The sequence below is a fragment of the Lutra lutra genome, chromosome 2 (genome assembly GCF_902655055.1).
Source record: "Lutra lutra chromosome 2, mLutLut1.2, whole genome shotgun sequence".
Taxonomy (NCBI): domain Eukaryota; kingdom Metazoa; phylum Chordata; class Mammalia; order Carnivora; family Mustelidae; genus Lutra; species Lutra lutra.
The window spans coordinates 121,129,812-121,149,990 of record NC_062279.1 but is presented as its reverse complement, the minus strand read 5'-3'; the positions used below and the strand labels follow the sequence as shown (position 1 = coordinate 121,149,990).

The 20,179-nt window shown below is 36.7% G+C and overlaps 1 protein-coding gene across 6 annotated transcripts in view; it reads right to left on the bottom strand.

Annotated features, from left to right (window-relative positions):
• Positions 1-20,179, bottom strand: part of BLTP1 (bridge-like lipid transfer protein family member 1) — a 217,164-nt gene that overhangs the window by 40,381 nt on the left and 156,604 nt on the right. For 3 of the 6 annotated variants that reach the window (XM_047718357.1, XM_047718358.1, XM_047718359.1), the window contains 9 exons: positions 19,226-19,424; positions 9,045-9,104; positions 6,873-7,099; positions 5,942-6,142; positions 5,617-5,747; positions 4,052-4,175; positions 1,818-1,927; positions 1,038-1,128; positions 418-480 (listed from right to left, as the gene is read on the bottom strand). In XM_047718357.1, coding sequence (XP_047574313.1) covers positions 418-480; positions 1,038-1,128; positions 1,818-1,927; positions 4,052-4,175; positions 5,617-5,747; positions 5,942-6,142; positions 6,873-7,099; positions 9,045-9,104; positions 19,226-19,424 — 1,206 coding nt within the window. The remainder of the gene's footprint in view (positions 1-417; positions 481-1,037; positions 1,129-1,817; positions 1,928-4,051; positions 4,176-5,616; positions 5,748-5,941; positions 6,143-6,872; positions 7,100-9,044; positions 9,105-19,225; positions 19,425-20,179) is intronic. The other 3 variants (XM_047718361.1, XM_047718362.1, XM_047718360.1) reach the window with 2 other exon arrangements.

Here is a 20,179-nt window from a genome sequence, read left to right as displayed (position 1 = left end):
CTGAGCCGAAGTCAGAGGCTTTAACCCACTGAGCCACCCAGGTGCCCCTAGTTAAAATTTTTTTTAAAGAAAAGATTCATTTTGTCATTGAATGTAGGGAAAACAGATTCACTTAGGGATTAGCAAATAACTAATAAATAGGAGTTTTTGATTTATGATTTGGTTAATTTGGTAAGCTGATTTAGTAATTCTGGAGATTCAATAATTAATATTATATAAAGAAATACAGAACTAAAATGTTTTCATGCAAGAGCTTATAAAATATACATGATGAAAAAGAATTCAATCTTAAAGCTTTATGTAAAATATTTTTGAGGTCTGAGTTTAGTATAAAATGAAAGGAAGACATTTTGAAAGCAGATTTTCAGGGTGGCTAATTAGTTTTAAAGCAAAATTTATGTTGTTCTTAATAAGTACCTGAAAATACCCTTCCCCAGGACAGCTGGATTGTGGCGTACTTCCCCATATTGTTTTTTTCAACTTAATTAAAATAATAAGAAAATATATAAAAACTCATGAAAAATTAAAAAAACAATGTTTTAAAAGCAAACAAACATTCAAAAAACAAAACAACCATGTTAACATAAATTTTAACACATACAAAATTAAATATAACTTTTAAGCTGACCTTCTAACTTCTGGTTTCTGCTATTACCTCTATATATTCTGAACTAAAATACATAATAAGATAAATAGATAAAGTATAAACATTCCACATTTACACTTGTGTAAAAGACCTAGTTTAATGTGGATTCATACTTGAAAGGAAAATTATTCAACGAAGTCTTTCTACCTAAGATCAAGCAGTATGGAATCTTTATTCTAGGTGCGAAATGCTAACATGAGCAGCATGGCTCTCAAATGCTAGCACAGAGGCAGTGTCTTGCTGTTTGGAAATTTAAAGACACTTCACCCATCATAACTGGCACTTTCACTGTAGGTAGGAATTCATATTTTGAAACTGTAACTACTGTAATTTTGTAATTACTAAAAATTATTTGACACTGTGTATCTCTAACAAATAGTATCTCTCTTACTGTATCTTGGATATTGAAAGTTACTCTGGGTCCGGGAGATGCTGCATCCACACGGATTTCAGGGAGCTCCTCAGTTTCTCCTATTCGAGAACTGGAAGAAAAATATGAAGTTACTAAACATTAGCATTCTTTTTTTAAAAAGTCCCTGGACTTTATAAAAGTCTAACAAATGTCAGTAAATCTTTTACTGACACTAAATATTTCTAAATACTTACCTTATCCAAGGATTAAATTTTTGGTATCCCATTCCTTAATCTTTAGCATCTCATTAAAAAACAAAACAAAACTGAATGTTTTGATTAACATGAGATTTTCTGAAACTAAAGCATATTAAAAATATATATAGTTCTTACTTTAAAAGCTCATTTATTAGTAAGACAGTATTTTTCTTTAATACATAGAATTTCCATTTTTTCATATGGTAAATATGTATGTAGTCACATCTCTTCTAAAATGGCAAATTTATCGCAGCAGTTACTAATCTGCACATACTCATTTCTTTGAATAGTCCATAAGTTTACACATAAACTTGTCTAATAGCAATGTACTTCTTCTCTAAAAAGCACACAGTGATTGCGGTATAAATACACTAGAAGAATTCCTCAAATAAACTTTTTAGTTGGATAGTATCCATTATTACCAGTATTTGACTAATAAGGTTAATTTTTGCTCCCTTAATTATGTAATTTCCCCAAGTAGAACACAATAAATTAGTAGTGGATCTTCATAAAGGAGTCAGCAATTTTATTACTTGTTTCAGTGGATGAAAATAGGTATTACCTTGCCCTTTCCATTCGTTTAAGAGGAGGTCTTCCAGAAGCAGAAATGCTTTTTGAACGGCTATAACTTGGTTTGTAACCCAAACCCCACTTATCCTTTAGAGAAGCAGCCTAATGAAATGGGAGAGGAAGAGTGACTTTAGACAGTTGCTTATTGTTATAATATCTGACTATAGGTAATATATTCTATTTAACAAAATAGTATGTTTTCCCCAAGTCAGTAACATGCTACTTTAAATTTGTCTTTAGGGGCACCTGGGTGGCTCAGTGGATTAAATAAAGCCTCTGCCTTCGGCTCAGGTAATGGTCCCAGGGTCCTGGGATCAAGCCCCGCATCGGGTTCTCTGCTCATCGGGGAGCCTGCTTCCCCCTCTCTCTCTGTCTGCCTCTCTGCCTACTTGTGACCTCTCTCTGTCGAATAAATAAACAAAATCTTTAAAAAAAAATTGTCTTTAAATGTCATTTAACAGTACAGATGGATCAAAGTAGAGCAGGACTCAGCCACTCTGTAGACCAAATGTCAATTAGAAGGGTTGTACAATGGAAATATGGTTCACCGTCTGGCCTGAGAGAGAAAAGAAAAAGATTGGGAACAGGATGAGGGGTACAGAAATAAGGTGAGAAGAAAGGAAACAAAGGAAAAGAAGGCAAAAAAAAAAAAAGAGAATTAAAAGGAAAGATTCTGGGAGAAGCTGGGTGGCAGGAGGAGGTAAAAGGGAGATCAGAGGAGAGCAGGAAGGGTAGAGGGAGAGGCTGGGATGGGAAGACCAGTTGGGGTGGGGGAACCATTGATCATCTTAAGTACCACCCACAGGCATGCCTGCCACAGCACTCCATTATAAGAAAGGAAAGGAAGGGGTGACCTCAACACTCTACTTATCTCTAAATGTATAACTGGGGTCTAGATATTGAAATGATTCCAAGACAATGGAGATGTGGAATGCAAGAGGACTGAGGAGGAAGTGAGGGCGGGGGAAGACAGATGAGATATATGCTAAGAACACTGATAAAAGTTCAAGAATTTCCCTAATTCTCTCTACACAGTTTTATTTTTAACAGTCAATTACCAAATATAAACTACCTTATAAATAGTGCATAAGCAGTACTTTAATTTTATTGTATGATTGTTAGGTATACAGTAGCAAAAATTTTAAACAAAGACTTATGCATTACAGATCATCACTATCCATTTATTACCATCAGAAGCCAGTGATGAATAACTCAAATTGGATTTTATCTTCAATTTGAATAAATAATTTAGAACAGTTTTCAAACTAGGATGTCTGGGAGTTCGGGGTGGTCAAGAAAGGTCAAGCCAATAAACCCTGAATCCCTGCAAACTTTCCCCTCTTCTTCTGGTCCTAGCAGCTCTGATTTAATGCTTTTTATGTATTAGGGTGCCACTAAAAAATGGAGGGTTCTGCTGATTATTAAAAAAAAAAAAAAAAAAAAAGGGTTAAGAACCTATCTCTTCTGAAAAAAGTAGTTTTTCCCCTAACAAGACCACCTTGACCCAAGGCAACCTACCTCCATTTGAATACATTTTAGAATTGTTTTCTACTATATGTTTATAGTATATCTATCTACATACTTATTTCACTTATTCAGCAACTGGACTTATTCAGCAACTGGACCAAAAAAATGTGGTAGGAAATGGGGTCAAAGATAAATAACTTGTTGTTTAAGAGACTCATATTCTAGTTAGTACAACTAAATGTGCAAAGAAAAGAGAATGAAGTGCTGAGAGTACGCAGTGCTAAAAGGTAAAGTCAGCTGTGGAAAATGGGACAGGAGTAGAATGGACATGTCAAAAGACTCATATTTGAGTAAGACACTAAAAAGACATTACAGTTTTATGAAAGGTGATAAAAAGTAGTGGCTAAGGACAGACTGCAGAGTCCCACTGTTTGTGTTTAATCTTGGCTCCACCAAGGTTAATGACTGTATAACTTTCGTCAAATTACTTGACTGCTGTCTCAGCGTCCTCATTTTTAAAATGGGGAAAATAATACATGCTACCTCTTTTGGCTATTGTAAAATTTAATGGGTTGTTAAATGTAAAGTGCTTTAAATAGCGCCTAGTACCTAGTAGATATGGGATGTACAAATCAAGTGGTATTATCACTAAAAATGGAGAACGAAAGAGAACTTAAGTATGGTCACAAAGTTTAATAAAGTGAAAAATAAAAGAACGGTCTACTCCAATAATAAAATTCTTCTTAAATGTTTACTCACTCGCATACTGGACCTCCGTAATTTCTTACGAACATCTCTTCGAATATCATTCACAGCGACAGATTCTAACTGTTGATAACGCTGAATTTCTTGGTTTATGGTCCCTTCACTTGCACCTAATTTTCTGGATGCAAAATAAATACCGCAATTAGTGTAAAGGGGTGACAGAGTAAGACTGATTTATATTTGCTCCCTTTTAATTCTTTCACTTTCAGAATATCAAAGATATATGGACAGGCCAAAATCCTTAAAGTTAGCACTCATACCTAGTAAACTGTTAAAAAGCTCTCTAATATTTTAGGAAACAGCTCTTTCCCACTTCCGCATTAATAGCTTCTGTGACAATCTCATGAAAGCTATGGACTCACTCTGCAGAATAATGTCTGAATATAAAATTATACATATATTTAAGCCTCAGGTAAAATTTAAAGGGAGGATGTATATTTTGCTACTAAAGGGAGGATGTATATTTTGCTACAAGTCACTTTTAACCCCCAAGAGCAAAACTCACACTGCAATGTAAGTCAACAGGAAAATGTGAATCGCTGTATCATAACTAATTTACAGATCACTTTTTAGGTAATACCCTTCATTGTACAAAATGCACATTATTTGTTTAGAGTTTCTGAATGCAAAAACCACAGACACAGGTGGTATATGAAGATCAGAAAAGATGAGGCATGACTATCACCTTTTGGGAAAACAAAAATTTCGAAGTTTGACGATTAGGATACTTTGTCTTCTAGAGCAAGTATTACTTAATCAATAATATGCAGCAGGCAATAGATAAAGAAAAAAACATTACCACCACCTACTCCCGACCTCCCTACTCACCTTATATCCATCTCAGTTTTAGAGAATTGTTAATATAAGCAGGCAAAAATAAAAACCATGAACTTTGACTTCAGACACACACAAGTTCAAATCCCACTTCTTTAACCTCTCTGAGCCAGTTTTCTCATCTATAAAGTTTGGATAATGTCATCTAACCTCACAGAAATCTTGTGAGGATTATACTGAAATAACATGTCAGTTCACAATTGGTACTTAATAAATGCTAAATTTGTTTCCTTCCTTAAAAATTTACATTCCAGATACGTGCTGTGATGAGCACTAGGTATTATATGCAACTAAGGAATTGCTGAACACTACATGCAAAACTAATGATGCACTGTATGTTGGTTAACTGAACATTAAAAAAAAAAAATTTACATTCCAGAAATACCAATGTTAGCAAAAGACTAACACGTATGTTAATATACATAGGTGAAGGTATATTTAGATATATATACACATATGTAGAGATATGTATATATGATACACAGTCTGTCATTAAACTGCCCAGAAAAGGGGAGTTGCGATGAGAGCTGGACAGAACTTCACACCTAACTTCGTCAGTAATGAATGTATGATCTCAGGCAAGTTATCAAACTCTACTGGACCTTGGTGATCTCATTTATAAATTAAGGGGGGTATACTGGCCCAAATCCAGTTTTCTCCCTATTTAAAATTCTATGATTCCATTATTAAAAATATTATATTATATTAAAAATCATTACACATACTTAAGATCATCTATTACTTTTGCCTGTTCATTCAGTTCTCTGATATCGACTATACGCTTCATAATTTTTCTTCCTCTAAGTTCTCCTGGCTGGCTACAAGATGCTCCTTGTCTTCGATAATCTACAGCTTCCTGAAAAATCAAAAGCATGTCTGTCAATACCACTTTCAGGTCACACCACAAATCTATACTATCACAAGAATAACACCTTAAATCAAAGGAAGCATGCAAGAATCAAAGCCATCTATATCAAGTAAGATGATTGGAATTCTCCAGTGATTCAAATCCCTTCATTTTCACAAGGAATCTATGTAGCTGCTACCTACATTTCCCCATGAGTGAGCTCTGCATGCTTTCAAATGGGACTGGCTAGACTGAGGGGAGCCCCACAGCTCTGGGTCACACAGATACTCTGCAGGAACAGAATGGCGCTGATTTGGGGGCGTCAGGCCTAGCAGGTGATTTACAAGTCGCTGCCCAAAGGTGAGCTTGTGGCCATCTCCACTTACTGAACTTCCATCTGAACTCTAAATAATAAACAGTAACATTAATTTTTTAAAAATTTCTTTCCAAGAACAAGACTATTTCATGAAACAGTTAAAAGATATTTTAAAAATGTTTAAACCAATATCAGAATAAAAGCCGAGTAACTTGCTTTTAAACTACCAAATAATTTATACTATAAAATCTTACAGTACAGAGGGAAATACATTTTTTAAATGTATATTTTGTTTACATGCAATTTGCTTTTCAGATTCATTTTTTAGCATCTTTATTGAGATATAATCCACATGCCATAAAATTCACCCATTTAAAATGAACAATTTATTGGTTTTGAGTATATTCACAAAGTTGTACAACTGTCACCACAATCTGTTTAGAACATTTTCACCACCCACCCCCAAATGAAACCTCATAACTAACAGCAGTCTTTCTCCATTCCCCATCCCCAACTCCCCCAGCCCTCAGCAACCACTAATGTACTGTCTCTACAGGTTTGCTTTCACTTTGTTTTTATCGTTAGTACATTACCTATAGGTTAGGGTACAAGTCTGTTGACAGCTAATAAGAAAAGTATCAATGAAAAGATAATATTATGAAATTTTTAAAAATTATAAAGTATAGACACAGGAAACCATCACTCTCTTCCTTCCTCTACAATTATCAACTACAATATAATAAATAACATTAAGTCAATCTTTTCCCTGTCTCAGGGTAAAGGCCAGTCCAGAAAAGTCTAACAGTGAATTTACTTACAGTATGGATAGTGGGAGACATAGTATCAACTTCATCCTCATCTGACAGGTCAGCTATGTTCACTGAATTTAGATCAGCAATGTCATCTATATCCTCCTCTCCTGTCAGTGTCGTAAGGGTATTGCCCAGAGCATTAAGTCTTTTGCCAATGTTAGGATCCATATGGACATCGATCCCACACATCTTCCACAAAACATTGAGTGTCCACGTTCCAGCACTACTACTTTCTGTTTAAATAAAGAGAAGTGGCATTTTTGGTAAGTCTTGAGTTCAGATATTTAAATCAATCTATATTTCAGGAATAAAATGGATGATGGCCTTATTTAACAACTAATCTCTCTCACAACTAGGTCTGGGATTGATTTCCCTCTGCAGAGTGTGCACCTTTGTTTCCTCTGTGCAGCACCCTTCTTTCTCCTGTGAACAATGGATTTCCTCTTCTCCCCACTCCTGAACTGATCTACACTCCCATGGCTACAATGGGAATTTCCATGACCCTCACTCATTAGCCAGAATTAGATAAGTAGGCCAGGTGAGAGTCAAAGTTGGAAATCTAAAAACCCTTCTCTGGACTTCAGGAAAAAAAAAAAAAAAAGGTCCCTTCTCTAGTGCTTGAGAATGAAGCTCATTGGGCTATTGGCAGCCACATCTTCTGGCATGTTTAAGGAGGAAGTCAGAAGTATGAAGAAAATGAAGCAGCCAGAGAGGAGCAAAGAAGAAAGCCCTGGTGGCAGTCGAAATCTTGGATCCAGGAGTTCCTGAGAGCCTCTGAACTGACCTTGGTCCTTATCTTCACTGAGATAGCCATTTCGAAGCTTAACTGTGATCTGCATTATCCTTTTAATAAACTCTCCCTTTCGGTTAAGCTAGTTTGCATGGGTTGTTGTCACTCATAAACCAGAGTCCTGACAATGACTTTTATGTGACCTTTCTCGAAATACATATGCATTTACCTCAGTTATCACCCATTTCTTCTAACATTACTCCTGGAAATTTCCTAACCTTTTCAGTTCTCCATCAGTGGGACTGTTGGCCTTGCTACTTTCTGAGGCAAGTTACTTAGGATGAGCACCAAGGCTAGGTTTGGGGAGGATAACAAGAAATAGTAAGGAGAATAAGGAATTCTACTAACTTTAATCAGCTTCTACTCGCACAGACATTTTGAGAGCCCTTAAATAGCTCCCTTTAGCTCACCCTTACTCTTTACCAAGTAAAATCAATAAAAATTTACATTGTACTATCATCTTAGTCAAGACAGATTATAACTTCTATAGTTATCTCCTAACCAGTTTCCCAAGATTTTTTTTCCTTTCTATTCCTTGAAAGTGTCTGCTTTCTTGATCACAAAAATTCAGTGGCTCTCCCACTTTCTACCAAATTAAGTTCAGACTCCTTATTATCCTTTAATATTTTTCCCATATTACTTTTCACATAACTCTGTCTACCCAGTCTGGACAATTCTGACTAGACACTGGTTTCACAGCATAACTAATATTCTGTCTGCCTGAATTTTCTGACCCATACCCTTCCAGGTTTTGCTTTAGAAACAATTTTGTCTGTCAAGTCCCTGTTCAAATACTTGTTAAATATTAAAAGAAGCTTTCTCTGGGCCACCTGGGTAGCTCAGTTGGTTAAGTGTATGCCTTTGGCTCAGGTCCTGATCCCAGGATCCCGGGATCAATCCTGCCTTCGGGCTCCCTGCTCTGTGGGGAGCCTGCTTCTCCCTCTGCCTCTCTCTCTGCCTCTTATATCTCTAATCCTAGTATCCCTCCAAATTTGAAATTCTTCTCTTTCCTCAGTAGATTTCAGAAGCAATTAGAATTTCATATTTTATTGAACTCACCACTTATAGCTTAGTCATGCTGCAGAGCCTCAACTGCATTAGAATTCAAATTTATACAGAGTAGAAAAGTATACCTTGCCTTTGTCTTTCCTAAAACTTTTTGCAGTATATCAGCAAGTGTCTAATAAATGATGGTTAAATAGATAAAAATATGCTAATATTATTATAAAAATGGTTTTTTAAAATCAGGGAACACCAGAATTAAAGACTCAATGTTAATATAAAGGCTTTATCTATGTGTGTATATATGTATATTTACATATATAGGTATAAAAAAGCAGAATTCTAACTTATTTATGTAAAAAAGGTAATACCAGTCATGAACTTACCAGCAGCTGCTTGTCCTGTAGTCCTAGAACATACTTCATAGGTGCCATCTGGAACTACACCTGCATAAAATCACCCCAAAAATAGTTTCCAATAAAATTATGCTTGTGATTAAATACTATATTATAATTAAATACTGTACTATAATACCAAAGATTATTATCTAAATATAAATAGGATCACTAGCTTCTTTAGGTCTCAATTTCTAAACTGCAGAATGAAACATGAAACAACTACCTTAGATGTCTTATAATATTCCGTATCTCAACATTTTTTATTTTATGCTTTTAAGAATTTAACTGCAGCTTTATCTTTACATTCTGCATGTGACAATACCTGACTGACTCTGAAACTCTAGTTTCCAGATGCTATGATAATTTGTGCCATCCTGTGAATGGCACTTTGAGAATGCAAATGGTTTAAAAATAATTTTCTGTTAATAAGAACTTACACATTTAGGTCACAGACACAATTTATTAGCCTTGTCTTTCCATGGATCATTTTATGAGGAAAAAAATGACTGACTGCCATGATGTCAGTCTCATAACAATTAAGCTCCTAAGGTCATGGACCTATCCCCGGAACATATCTAACTTTAACTCTGAAAAATTTACTACCACTTAGCTTTAATCTGATAACTTCAACTTAAAAAAAAAAAAAAGAAAAAAGAAAAAAAAGAGGTGAACTAAATCAACAATTTTATTTTTTTTATTATTTTTTTTTTATTAAAGATTTTATTTATTTATTTGACAGAGAGAGATCACAAGTAGACAGAGAGGCAGGCAGAGAGAGAGAGAAGCAGGCTCCCTGCCGAGCAGAGAGCCCGATGCGGGACTCGATCCCAGGACCCTGAGATCATGACCTGAGCCGAAGGCAGCGGCTTAACCCACTGAGCCACCCAGGCGCCCCTAAATCAACAATTTTAAACAGTAAAGGGGCAATACCATCTTTGAGACAACTTTTCAAAAAGTGAAGCCTAAGGAACATGATTAAGACTCTTTCTCAGTAATCCTTCATAGAAACAAAATTTCAGTCTAAACCTGACAGTCATAAATCTTAAATGAAATGTCCTTTTACAATTCATTCTGTAACCTAAGTTGCTATTCAAATGTTACTCAAATCTGAGTTGCAGAAATACTATAGCTTATTTTGAGAGAAACAGTCTATTAAGTAACAATATCTATTATGTAGGTTTTTAAAAGATTATACCAATAACTTTAAAATCTAAATAATATTTTTGAATCATATGGTCCCTATGCTTCACATACAAATTACAGAATTTGAGAGAACAATGTCTTGTCTTAGGGTAAAAGATTGCCAAATTAACCTTTAAAGTCATGGTTATAAATCAGAGCAAAAGGGACTTAGGTAACTCTTTTAAATCGAAGAATGCAGTAATGAAAAGAAAACCTGAAATTTGAGTAACATAATGAAGGCCAAATGAAAGCTAGTTAAAAAAAAAAAAAGGTAGAAAACTTCTAGGACTTTCAATCCCAAGAATTTTTAGAGAATTTTTAAAAATTTTTTAAAAATTACATAAATTCATATATTACAGAGCCATGATAAATTAAAAAGGAATATTAAGATTTGGGGGAGTAGATCCAAATCTTCAAAGTGAGGAGAAGGAAATCAGTTAGGCTCTTCCCTGTTTTACCTATGGTCTCTGAGTCAGAGACAGAATGCTGAGTTGGATCAACCATTAGTCTGAATCCAGGATAGCAATTTTCCTGCTCTTTTGATCTCATGTTACCCAGGTGTTAACAGAGAGCTTGAGGCTTTCAAATATCTCCTTTACTCCCCCCCACCCCATACTACAGTTTCAAACTTTAATGGTTTATATAATTTTTATAAATGAATGTTAGTGAAGAGTCTGATCTTTTCTATCTACTTATATGGTCCTTTGAATCCTATATACAAATTTTTCTAATTTTTACTGCACTTCCTAGAAAACATTACCCCCCTATAGAGGCAATTCACCCAGATCACCTTTTTTCCTAGGGCCTGATTTTAAAATGATCTGTTAAAAAAAAAAAATCCTAGGGACGCCTGGGTGGCTCAGTTGGTTAAGTGACTGCCTTCGGCTCAGGTCATGATCCTGGAGTCCTGGGATCGAGGCCCATATCGGGCTCCCTGCTCAGCAGGGAGTCTGCTTCTCCCTCTGACCCTCCCACTTCTCATGCTCATTCTCTCTCTCACACTCTCTCTCTCAAATAAATAAACAAAATCTTTAAAAAAAGAAAAATCCTACAGTATAACTCTACTGTTCATTGTTTCTCTACCCTAATTCAAATCTTTCTTAGAATACTTAACATCATTTCTGTTCTATTTATTATTACTAATAAAAAACTATTTTGCCCCTGTTATAATTTAGAATATTTGTATCAATAAAACAAATACTCAACTCTTCTGCTTCCTTCCCAAGAACCAAACAAAAAGCATGTCATAAAGACAAGTCATTTAGTAGCCTACAAAAACTAAAATAAATAATTTTCAGCATATTAGTATTCTACTTAGTTGGTATAATATACACTGAGGTGCTGAGTTATTATTTATAGATTTTTAATATATGTTTTTGATTTTGATTCAGGGGCATATTTGTCAGGCATTTTCTCTTTATAATAAACTGTTAAGGAAATGGTATTCTCTCTTTGCTTCCAAATACATGTATCCATTTTAATGATTATAAAAAAGGTGAAGATATCATCTTACTAGAAATCAGTAATTTAATTTTAAGAAAAAAAAAGACACAAAAGTTATTAGTGACTTTTAAAAATATATGTAACAACTGTATAGAAGCTTATTTGTAAAGATTTCTGATGAAGGCTATTTTTCTTCTTATGAATTTTAGGCATAAGTACTTTGATATCAAGTCCTCCTAGTAACTTGAAGTATTTCACAGAAATTCCACTATTTTACCTATGAATTATTTAAGAGAGAAGCAGTCACAACAGAATTTCACCCATAATTTTATCTAGGTTTTAGTCAAAGTGAAATGCCAAAACTTCAATTTTTGATGTAAAAATTATGAAAAGTTTTCTTGTTCTTTAAAGAAGATCCAGAACTGGGAAGAAGATTTTCTTCCAATGGAGAAGGGAAAAAAACTGCATAAACAACAGCATACCACCTTTTATAATGTAAGTATTAATTTTGGTTTAGAGATTGGCTGAGGAATTTTAGTTTGCAACCTTTAATTCCTCAAACAGTTTTTCTTTACTAGAAGATTAATGATGACTTATTAACTCTGCTATAACATTTTTTTTATTAATTTTATTTTTTATAAACTATAATATATTTTTATCCCCAGGGGTACAGGTCTGTGAATCACCAGGTTTACACACTTCACAGCACTCACCATAGCACATACCCTCCCCAGTGTCCATAATCCCACCCCCCTCCCAACCTCCCTCCCCCCATCAACCCTCAGTTTGTTTTGTGAGATTAAGAGTCACTTATGGTTTGTCTCCCTCCCAATTCCATCTTGTTTCATTTACTCTTCTCCTACCCCCTTAACCCCCCATGTTGCATCTCCTATCCCTCATATCAGGGAGATCATATGATAGTTGTCTTTCTCCGACTGACTTATTTCGCTAAGCAAGATACCCTCTAGTTCCATCCACGTCGTCGCAAATGGCAAGATTTCATTTCTTTTGATGGCTGCATAATATTCCATTGTGTATATATACCACATCTTCTTTATCCATACATCTGTTGATGGACATCTAGGTTCTTTCCATAGTTTGGCTATTGTAGACATTGCTGCTATAAACATTCGGGTGCACGTGCCCCTTCGGATCACTACGTTTGTATCTTTAGGGTAAATACCCAGCAGTGCAATTGCTGGGTCATAGGGTAGTTCTATTTTCAACATTTTGAGGAACCTCCATGCTGTTTTCCAGAGTGGTTGCACCAGCTTGCATTCCCACCAACAGTGTAGGAGGGTTCCCCTTTCTCCACATCCTCGCCAGCATCTGTCATTTCCTGACTTGTTAATTTTAGCCATTCTGACTGGTGTGAGGTGATATCTCATTGTGGTTTTGATTTGTATTTCCCTGATGCCGAGTGATGTGGAGCACTTTTTCATGTGTCTGTTGGCCATCTGGATGTCTTCTTTGCAGAAATGTCTGTTCATGTCCTCTGCCCATTTCTTGATTGGATTATTTGTTCTTTGGGTGTTGAGTTTGCTAAGTTCTTTATAGATTTTGCACACTAGCCCTTTATCTGATATGTCATTTGCAAATATCTTCTCCCATTCTGTCAGTTGTCTTTTGGTTTTGTTAACTGTTTCCTTTGATGTGCAAAAGCTTTTGATCTTGATAAAAATCCCAATAGTTCATTTTTGCCCTTGCTTCCCTTGCTTTTGGCGATGTTCCTAGGAAGATGTTGCTGCGGCTGAGGTCGAAGAGGTTGCTGCCTGTGTTCTCCTCAAGGATTTTGATGGATTCCTTTCTCACATTGAGATCCTTCATCCATTTTGAGTCTATTTTCGTGTGTGGTGTAAGGAAATGATCCAATTTCATTTTTCTGCATGTGGCTGTCCAATTTTCCCAACACCATTTATTGAAGAGGCTGTCTTTTTTCCATTGGACATTCTTTCCTGCTTTGTCGAAGATGAGTTGACCATAGAGTTGAGGGTCTATTTCTGGGCTCTCTATTCTGTTCCATTGATCTATGTGTCTGTTTTTGTGCCAGTACCATGCTGTCTTGATGATGACAGCTTTGTAATAGAGCTTGAAGTCCGGAATTGTGATGCCACCGACTTTGGCTTTCTTTTTCAATATTCCTTTGGCTATTCGAGGTCTTTTCTGGTTCCATATAAATTTTAGGATTATCTGTTCCATTTCTTTGAAAAAAATGGATGGTACTTTGATAGGAATTGCATTAAATGTGTAGATTGCTTTAGGTAGCATAGACATTTTCACAATATTTATTCTTCCAATCCAGGAGCATGGAACATTTTTCCATTTCTTTGTGTCTTCCTCAATTTCTTTCATGAGTACATTATAGTTTTCTGTGTATAGATTCTTAGTCTCTTTGGTTAGGTTTATTCCTAGGTATCTTATAGTTTTGGGTGCAATTGTAAATGGGATGGAATCCTTAATTTCTCTTTCTTCTGTCTTGTTGTTGGTGTAGAGAAATGCAACTGATTTCTGTGCATTGATTTTATATCCTGACACTTGACTGAATTCCTGTACAAGTTCTAGCAGTTTTGGAGTGGAGTGTTTTGGGTTTTCCACATATAGTATCATATCATCTGCGAAGAGTGATAGTTTGACCTCTTCTTTGCCGATTTGGATGCCTTTAATTTCCTTTTGTTGTCTGATTGCTGAGGCTAGGACTTCTAGTACTATGTTGAATAGCAGTGGTGATAACGGACATCCCTGCCATGTTCCTGACCTTAGCAGAAAAGCTTTCAGTTTTTCTCCATTGAGAATGATATTTGCGGTGGGTTTTTCATAGATGGCTTTGATAATATTGAGGTATGTGCCCTCTATCCCTACACTTTGAAGAGTTTTGATCAGGAAGGGATGCTGTACTTTGTCAAATGCTTTCTCAGCATCTATTGAGAGTATCATATGGTTCTTGTTCTTTCTTTTATTAATGTGTTGTATCACATTGATTGATTTGCGGATGTTGAACCAACCTTGCTGTCCTGGAATAAGTCCCACTTGGTCGTGGTGAATAATCCTTTTAATGGACTGTTGAATCCTATTGGCTAGTATTTTGGTGAGAATTTTTGCATCTGTGTTCATCAAGGATATTGGTCTGTAGTTCTCTTTTTTGATGGGATCCTTGTCTGGTTTTGGGATCAAGGTGATGCTGGCCTCATAAAATGAGTTTGGAAGTTTTCCTTCTATTTCTATTTTTGGAACAGTTTCAGGAGAATAGGAATTAGTTCTTCTTTAAATGTTTGGTAGAATTCCCCCGGGAAGCCGTCTGGCCCTGGGCTTTTGTTTGTTTGGAGATTTTTGATGACTGTTTCAATCTCCTTACTGCTTATGGGTCTGTTCAGGCTTTCTATTTCTTCCTGGTTCAGTTGTGGTAGTTTATATGTCTCTAGGAATGCATCTATTTCTTCCAGATTGTCAAATTTGTTCGCGTAGAATTGCTCATAGTATGTTCTTATAATTGTCTGTATTTCTTTGGTGTTCGTTGTGATCTCTCCTCTTTCATTCATGATTTTATTTATTTGGATCCTTTCTCTTTTCTTTTTGATAAGTCTGGCCAGGGGTTTATCAATCTTATTAATTCTTTCAAAGAACCAGATCCTAGTTTCGTTGATTTGTTCTATTGTTTTTTTGGTTTCTATGTCATTGATTTCTGCTCTGATCTTTGTGATGTCTCTTCTCCTGCTGGGTTTAGGGTTTCTTTCTTGTTCTTTCTCCAGCTCCTTTAGGTGTAGGGTTAGGTTGTGTGCTTGAGACCTTTCTTGTTTCTTGAGAAAGGCTTGTACCGCTATATATTTTCCTCTCAGGACTGCCTTTGTTGTGTCCCACAGATTTTGAACCGTTGTGTTTTCATTATCATTTGTTTCCATGAATTTTTTCAATTTTTCTTCAATTTCCTGGTTGACCCATTCATTCTTCAGAAGGATGCTGTTTAGTCTCCATGTATTTGGGTTCTTTCCAAATTTCCTCTAATGACTGAGTTCTAGCTTCAGAGCATTGTGGTCTGAAAATATGCAGGGAATGATCCCAATCTTTTGATACCAGTTGAGACCTGATTTAGGACTGAGGATGTGATCTATTCTGGAGAATGTTCCATGTGCACTAGAGAAGAATGTGTATTCTGTTGCTTTGGGATGAAATGTTCTGAATATATCTGTGATGTCCATCTGGTCCAGTGTGTCATTTAAGGCCTTTATTTCCTTGTTGATCTTTTGCTTGGATGATCTGTCCATTTCAGTGAGGGGAGTGTTAAAGTCCCCTACTATTATTGTATTATTGTCGATATGTTTCTTTGATTTTGTTATTAATTGGTTTATATAGTTGGCTGCTCCCACGTTAGGGTCATAGATATTTAAAATTGTTAGATCTTCTTGTTGGATAGTTCCTTTGAGTATGATATAGTGTCCTTCCTCATCTCTTATTGTAGTCTTTGGCTTAAAATCTAATTGATCTGATATAAGGATTGCCACTCCTGCTTTCTTCTGATGTCCATTAGCATGGTAAATTCTTTTCCACCCCCTCACTTTAAATCTGGAGGTGTCTTCATGTTTAAGATGAGTTTCTTGTAGGCAACATATAGATTTTTTTTTTTTTTTTTTTATCCATTCTGATACCCTGTGTCTTTTGATTGGGGCATTTAGCCCATTAACATTCAGGGTAAGTATTGAGAGATATGAATTTAGTGCCATTGTATTGCCTGTAAGGTGACTGTTATTGTATATTGTCTCTGTTTCTTTCTGATCTACTTCTTTTAGGGTCTCTCTTTGCTTAGAGGACCCCTTTCAATATTTCCTGTAGAGCTGGTTTGGTATTTGCAAATTCTTTCAGTTTTTGTTTGTCCTGGAAGCTTTTAATCTCTCCTTCTATTTTCAATGATAGCCTAGCTGGATATAGTATTCTTGGCTGCATGTTTTTCTTGTTTAGTACTCTGAATATATCATGCCAGCTCTTTCTGGCCTGCCAGGTCTCTGTGGATAAGTCTGCTGCCAATCGAATATTTTTACCATTGTACGTTACAGACTTCTTTTCCCGGGCTGCTTTCAGATTCTTCTCTTTGTCACTAAGACTTGTCAATTTTACTACTAGGTGACGGGGTGTGGACCTATTCTTATTGATCTTGAGGGGGGTTCTCTGAACCTCCTGGATTTTGATGCTTGTTCCCTTTGCCATATTGGGGAAATTCTCTCCAATAATTCTCTCCAATATACCTTCTGCTTCCCTCTCTGTTTCCTCTTCTGGAATCCCAATTATTCTAATGTTGTTTCGTCTTATGGTGTCACTTATCTCTCGAATTCTCCCCTCGTGATCCAGTAGCTGTTTGTCCCTCTTTTGCTCAGCTTCTTTATTCTCTGTCATTTGGTCTTCTATATCGCTAATTCTTTCTTCTGCCTCATTTATCCTAGCCGTCAGAGCCTCCATTTTTGTTTGCACCTCATTAATAGCTTTTTTGATTTCAACTTGGTTAGATTTTAGTTCTTTTATTTCCCCAGAAAGGGCTTTTATATCTCCCGAGAGGGTTTCTCTAATATCTTCCATGCCTTTTTCGAGCCCGGCTAGAACCTTGAGAATCATCATTCTGAACTCTGGATCTGACATATTACCAATGTCTGTATTGATTAGGTCTCTAGCCTTTAGTACTGCCTCTTGTTCTTTTTTTTTGTGGTGATTTTTTCCGCCTTATCATTTTGTCCAGATAAGAGTATATGAAGGATCAAGTAAAATACTAAAAGGATGGCAACAACCCCAGGAAAATATGCTTTAGCCAAATCAGAAGAGATCCCAAGTCGTGTGGGGGGAGAAAGGGGATAAAAAGAGGTTCAGAAAGAAAGAAAAATAAAATTAAAAAAAAAAACCAATAAAGAAAAAGTATAAAAAGGAAAAAAATATATATATATTAGATAAACTAGTTAAAAAATGTTAAAAAAGAAAAGTGTAAAAGTTAAAAAAATTTAGCAGAAGAAGAAAAAAAAATTGAAAAAGAAAAGAAAAAAAAATTAAATTAACTGCAAGGCTAAAGAATCATGGGGAGAAAGCCATGAGTTCCGTGCTTTGCTTTCTCCTCCTCTGGAATTCCGCCGCTCTCCTTGGTATTGAAACTACACTCCTTGGAAGGTGAACTTGGTCCTGGCTGTGTTTCTTGCTGATCTTCTGGGGGAGGGGCCTGTTGTAGTGATTCTCAAGCGTCTTTGCCCCAGGCGGAGTTGCACTGCCCTTACCCGGGGCCAGGCTGAGTAATCCGCTCAGGTTTGCTTTCGGGAGCTTTTGTTTCCTGAGCGCTTTCCGTAGAGTTCCGGAGGTCGGGAATGAAGATGGCGACCTCCCGGTCTCCGGCCCGGAGGAGCTGAGAGCCCGGGGCCCCACTCCTCAGTGCACCCCCAGAGAACAGCGCCCAATGACTCCCGTCACCCTGGCCTCTGGCCACGCTCCGAGCTGACCGAGCCTGCGACCGGTTCAAGGCAACCCCGAGCTGAGAGTCACTCCTCGGCTCTGTCTCTGTAGCTGGCTTCCCCGTTCTAATACCTGTGAGCTCTGCGACACTCAGCCACCCCCGATTCTTCTGTGACCCTGCAGGACCTGAGGCCACGCTGCCCCCGCGTGGGCTTCACCCCGGTTTAGCCTCTGGAGCGATGTCCCTCAGCGGAACAGACTTTTAAAAGTCCTGATTTTGTGCTCCGTTGCTCCGCCGCTTGCCGGGAGCCGGCCCCTCCTCCCGCGGTCTATCTTCCCGTCGCTTTGGATTCACTTCTCCGCCAGTCCTACCATGCAGAAAGTGGTTGATTTTCTGTTTTTAGAGTTGCTGTTCTTCTTCTCTTCGATCTCCCGCTGGATTTGTAGGTGTTTGTAATCTTTAGATAAGCTATCTAGCTGATCTCCCGCTACCTGAAGTAGTCTCAGCCTGCTACTTCTCCGCCATCTTGACTCCTCCCCCCTAACTCTGCTATAACATTTCTTATATTAAAATAAAAATAAAACCACGTACCTTCAAAACTGTATATAAACACACCTTTAGTTACACCCAACCTTGAGTATTATGGAATCAAAGGAATTCATACAAGTTACACATTGTAGCTTACAAAATTAGACATGTAATTTATTCGTATCAATTTTATTTTATGGCTGGAGTTCCTGTTTATGGTTATCTACAACCTTTGATCTATGTCACATGATGAACTGGATCTTGCACATTTATCACTTCCTTTGAAGATCCCCACAGAGCAAAGATGCTTTATCTGGTCATTCACGAATCAATCATAGGAAAAAATCAGGTAGTAAACGAATCTTCAAATGCTAGACTGTCAAGAAGAATGCCTAGTTGATTCATTTACCAAAACTACTGAAAGTTGCAGTTTTTCATTATATGACCTATCTTTAACTAAAAAGAGCCCTTATTTCAGAAAGTCCAATAACATTCCTATAAGCTAAGCATCTTTTGGTTTTACCAATGAAGACACTGATTTTCTTTTTTTTTTTAATTAAAAAAAATTGTAACCCTCATGTAGAAAATAAAAGGCACTCACAGGCATTCATCACTAGATCGCCACGAATTTCTGGTTTCCAGTCATCCCACGACGTCTCAAAGCCATCAGCAAAACGAATACAAAAGTTTTTGAAATGCCCTTTACTAACCAGAGATTCTGAAGAACAAGCAGTGATGAGAGTACTTTCAATGGTCAATACTAAAGCAGAACCAATGTCAAGATCTCCAGTGTGATTAGACTGCAAAATATATTAAAAAATAAAAGACAGAATGTTTTAAATTTGGAAATTCTCACAGGAATCATAGGAACAAAAGTTTAGAAAAAGTTAAGACTAGAAATCTTCATTAAAAAGCAGCTTAGAAAGTTGTCTACTTTTAAAACTTAAATTGTTGAAGTGAATACATATGCCATGAGCATCTGTTCTTTTTATTATGTTCAATTAACCAGCATATAGTTCATCATTAGTTTTTGATGTAGTGTTCAATGACCCATTAGTTGCGTATAACACCCAGGGCTTATCACCGCACGTGCCCTCCTTAACACCCATCATCTGGTTACCTTATCCCACCAACCTCTCTTTTCTGTAACCCTCGGTTTGTTTTCAGAGTCCAGAGTCTCTCATGGTTTGTCTCTCTCTCTCTAATTTCCTCACATTCAGTTTTCCCTCCTTTCCCCTATGGTCCTCTATGCTATTCCTTATGTTCCACATATGAGTACAATATTAATTGTCTTCATCTTTTTTTTTAACTTGCAAAAGGTTAAGAAAGGTTAGAGGAGAGAGCATGAGAAGTTGAGGGGGAAAGGGAGACAATCTTAAGCAGGCTCCATTTGGCATAGAGCCCCAGCAGGATTCCACGTGAGTCTCCATGTGGGGTTTGGTCTCACTACCTTGAGATCATGACCTAAGCTGAAATCAACAGTGTGACACTTAATTGAACCACGGAGGTGCCCCTAATTATCTAGTTTTCTATCCCAAGCTTCTGTTTTAGACAA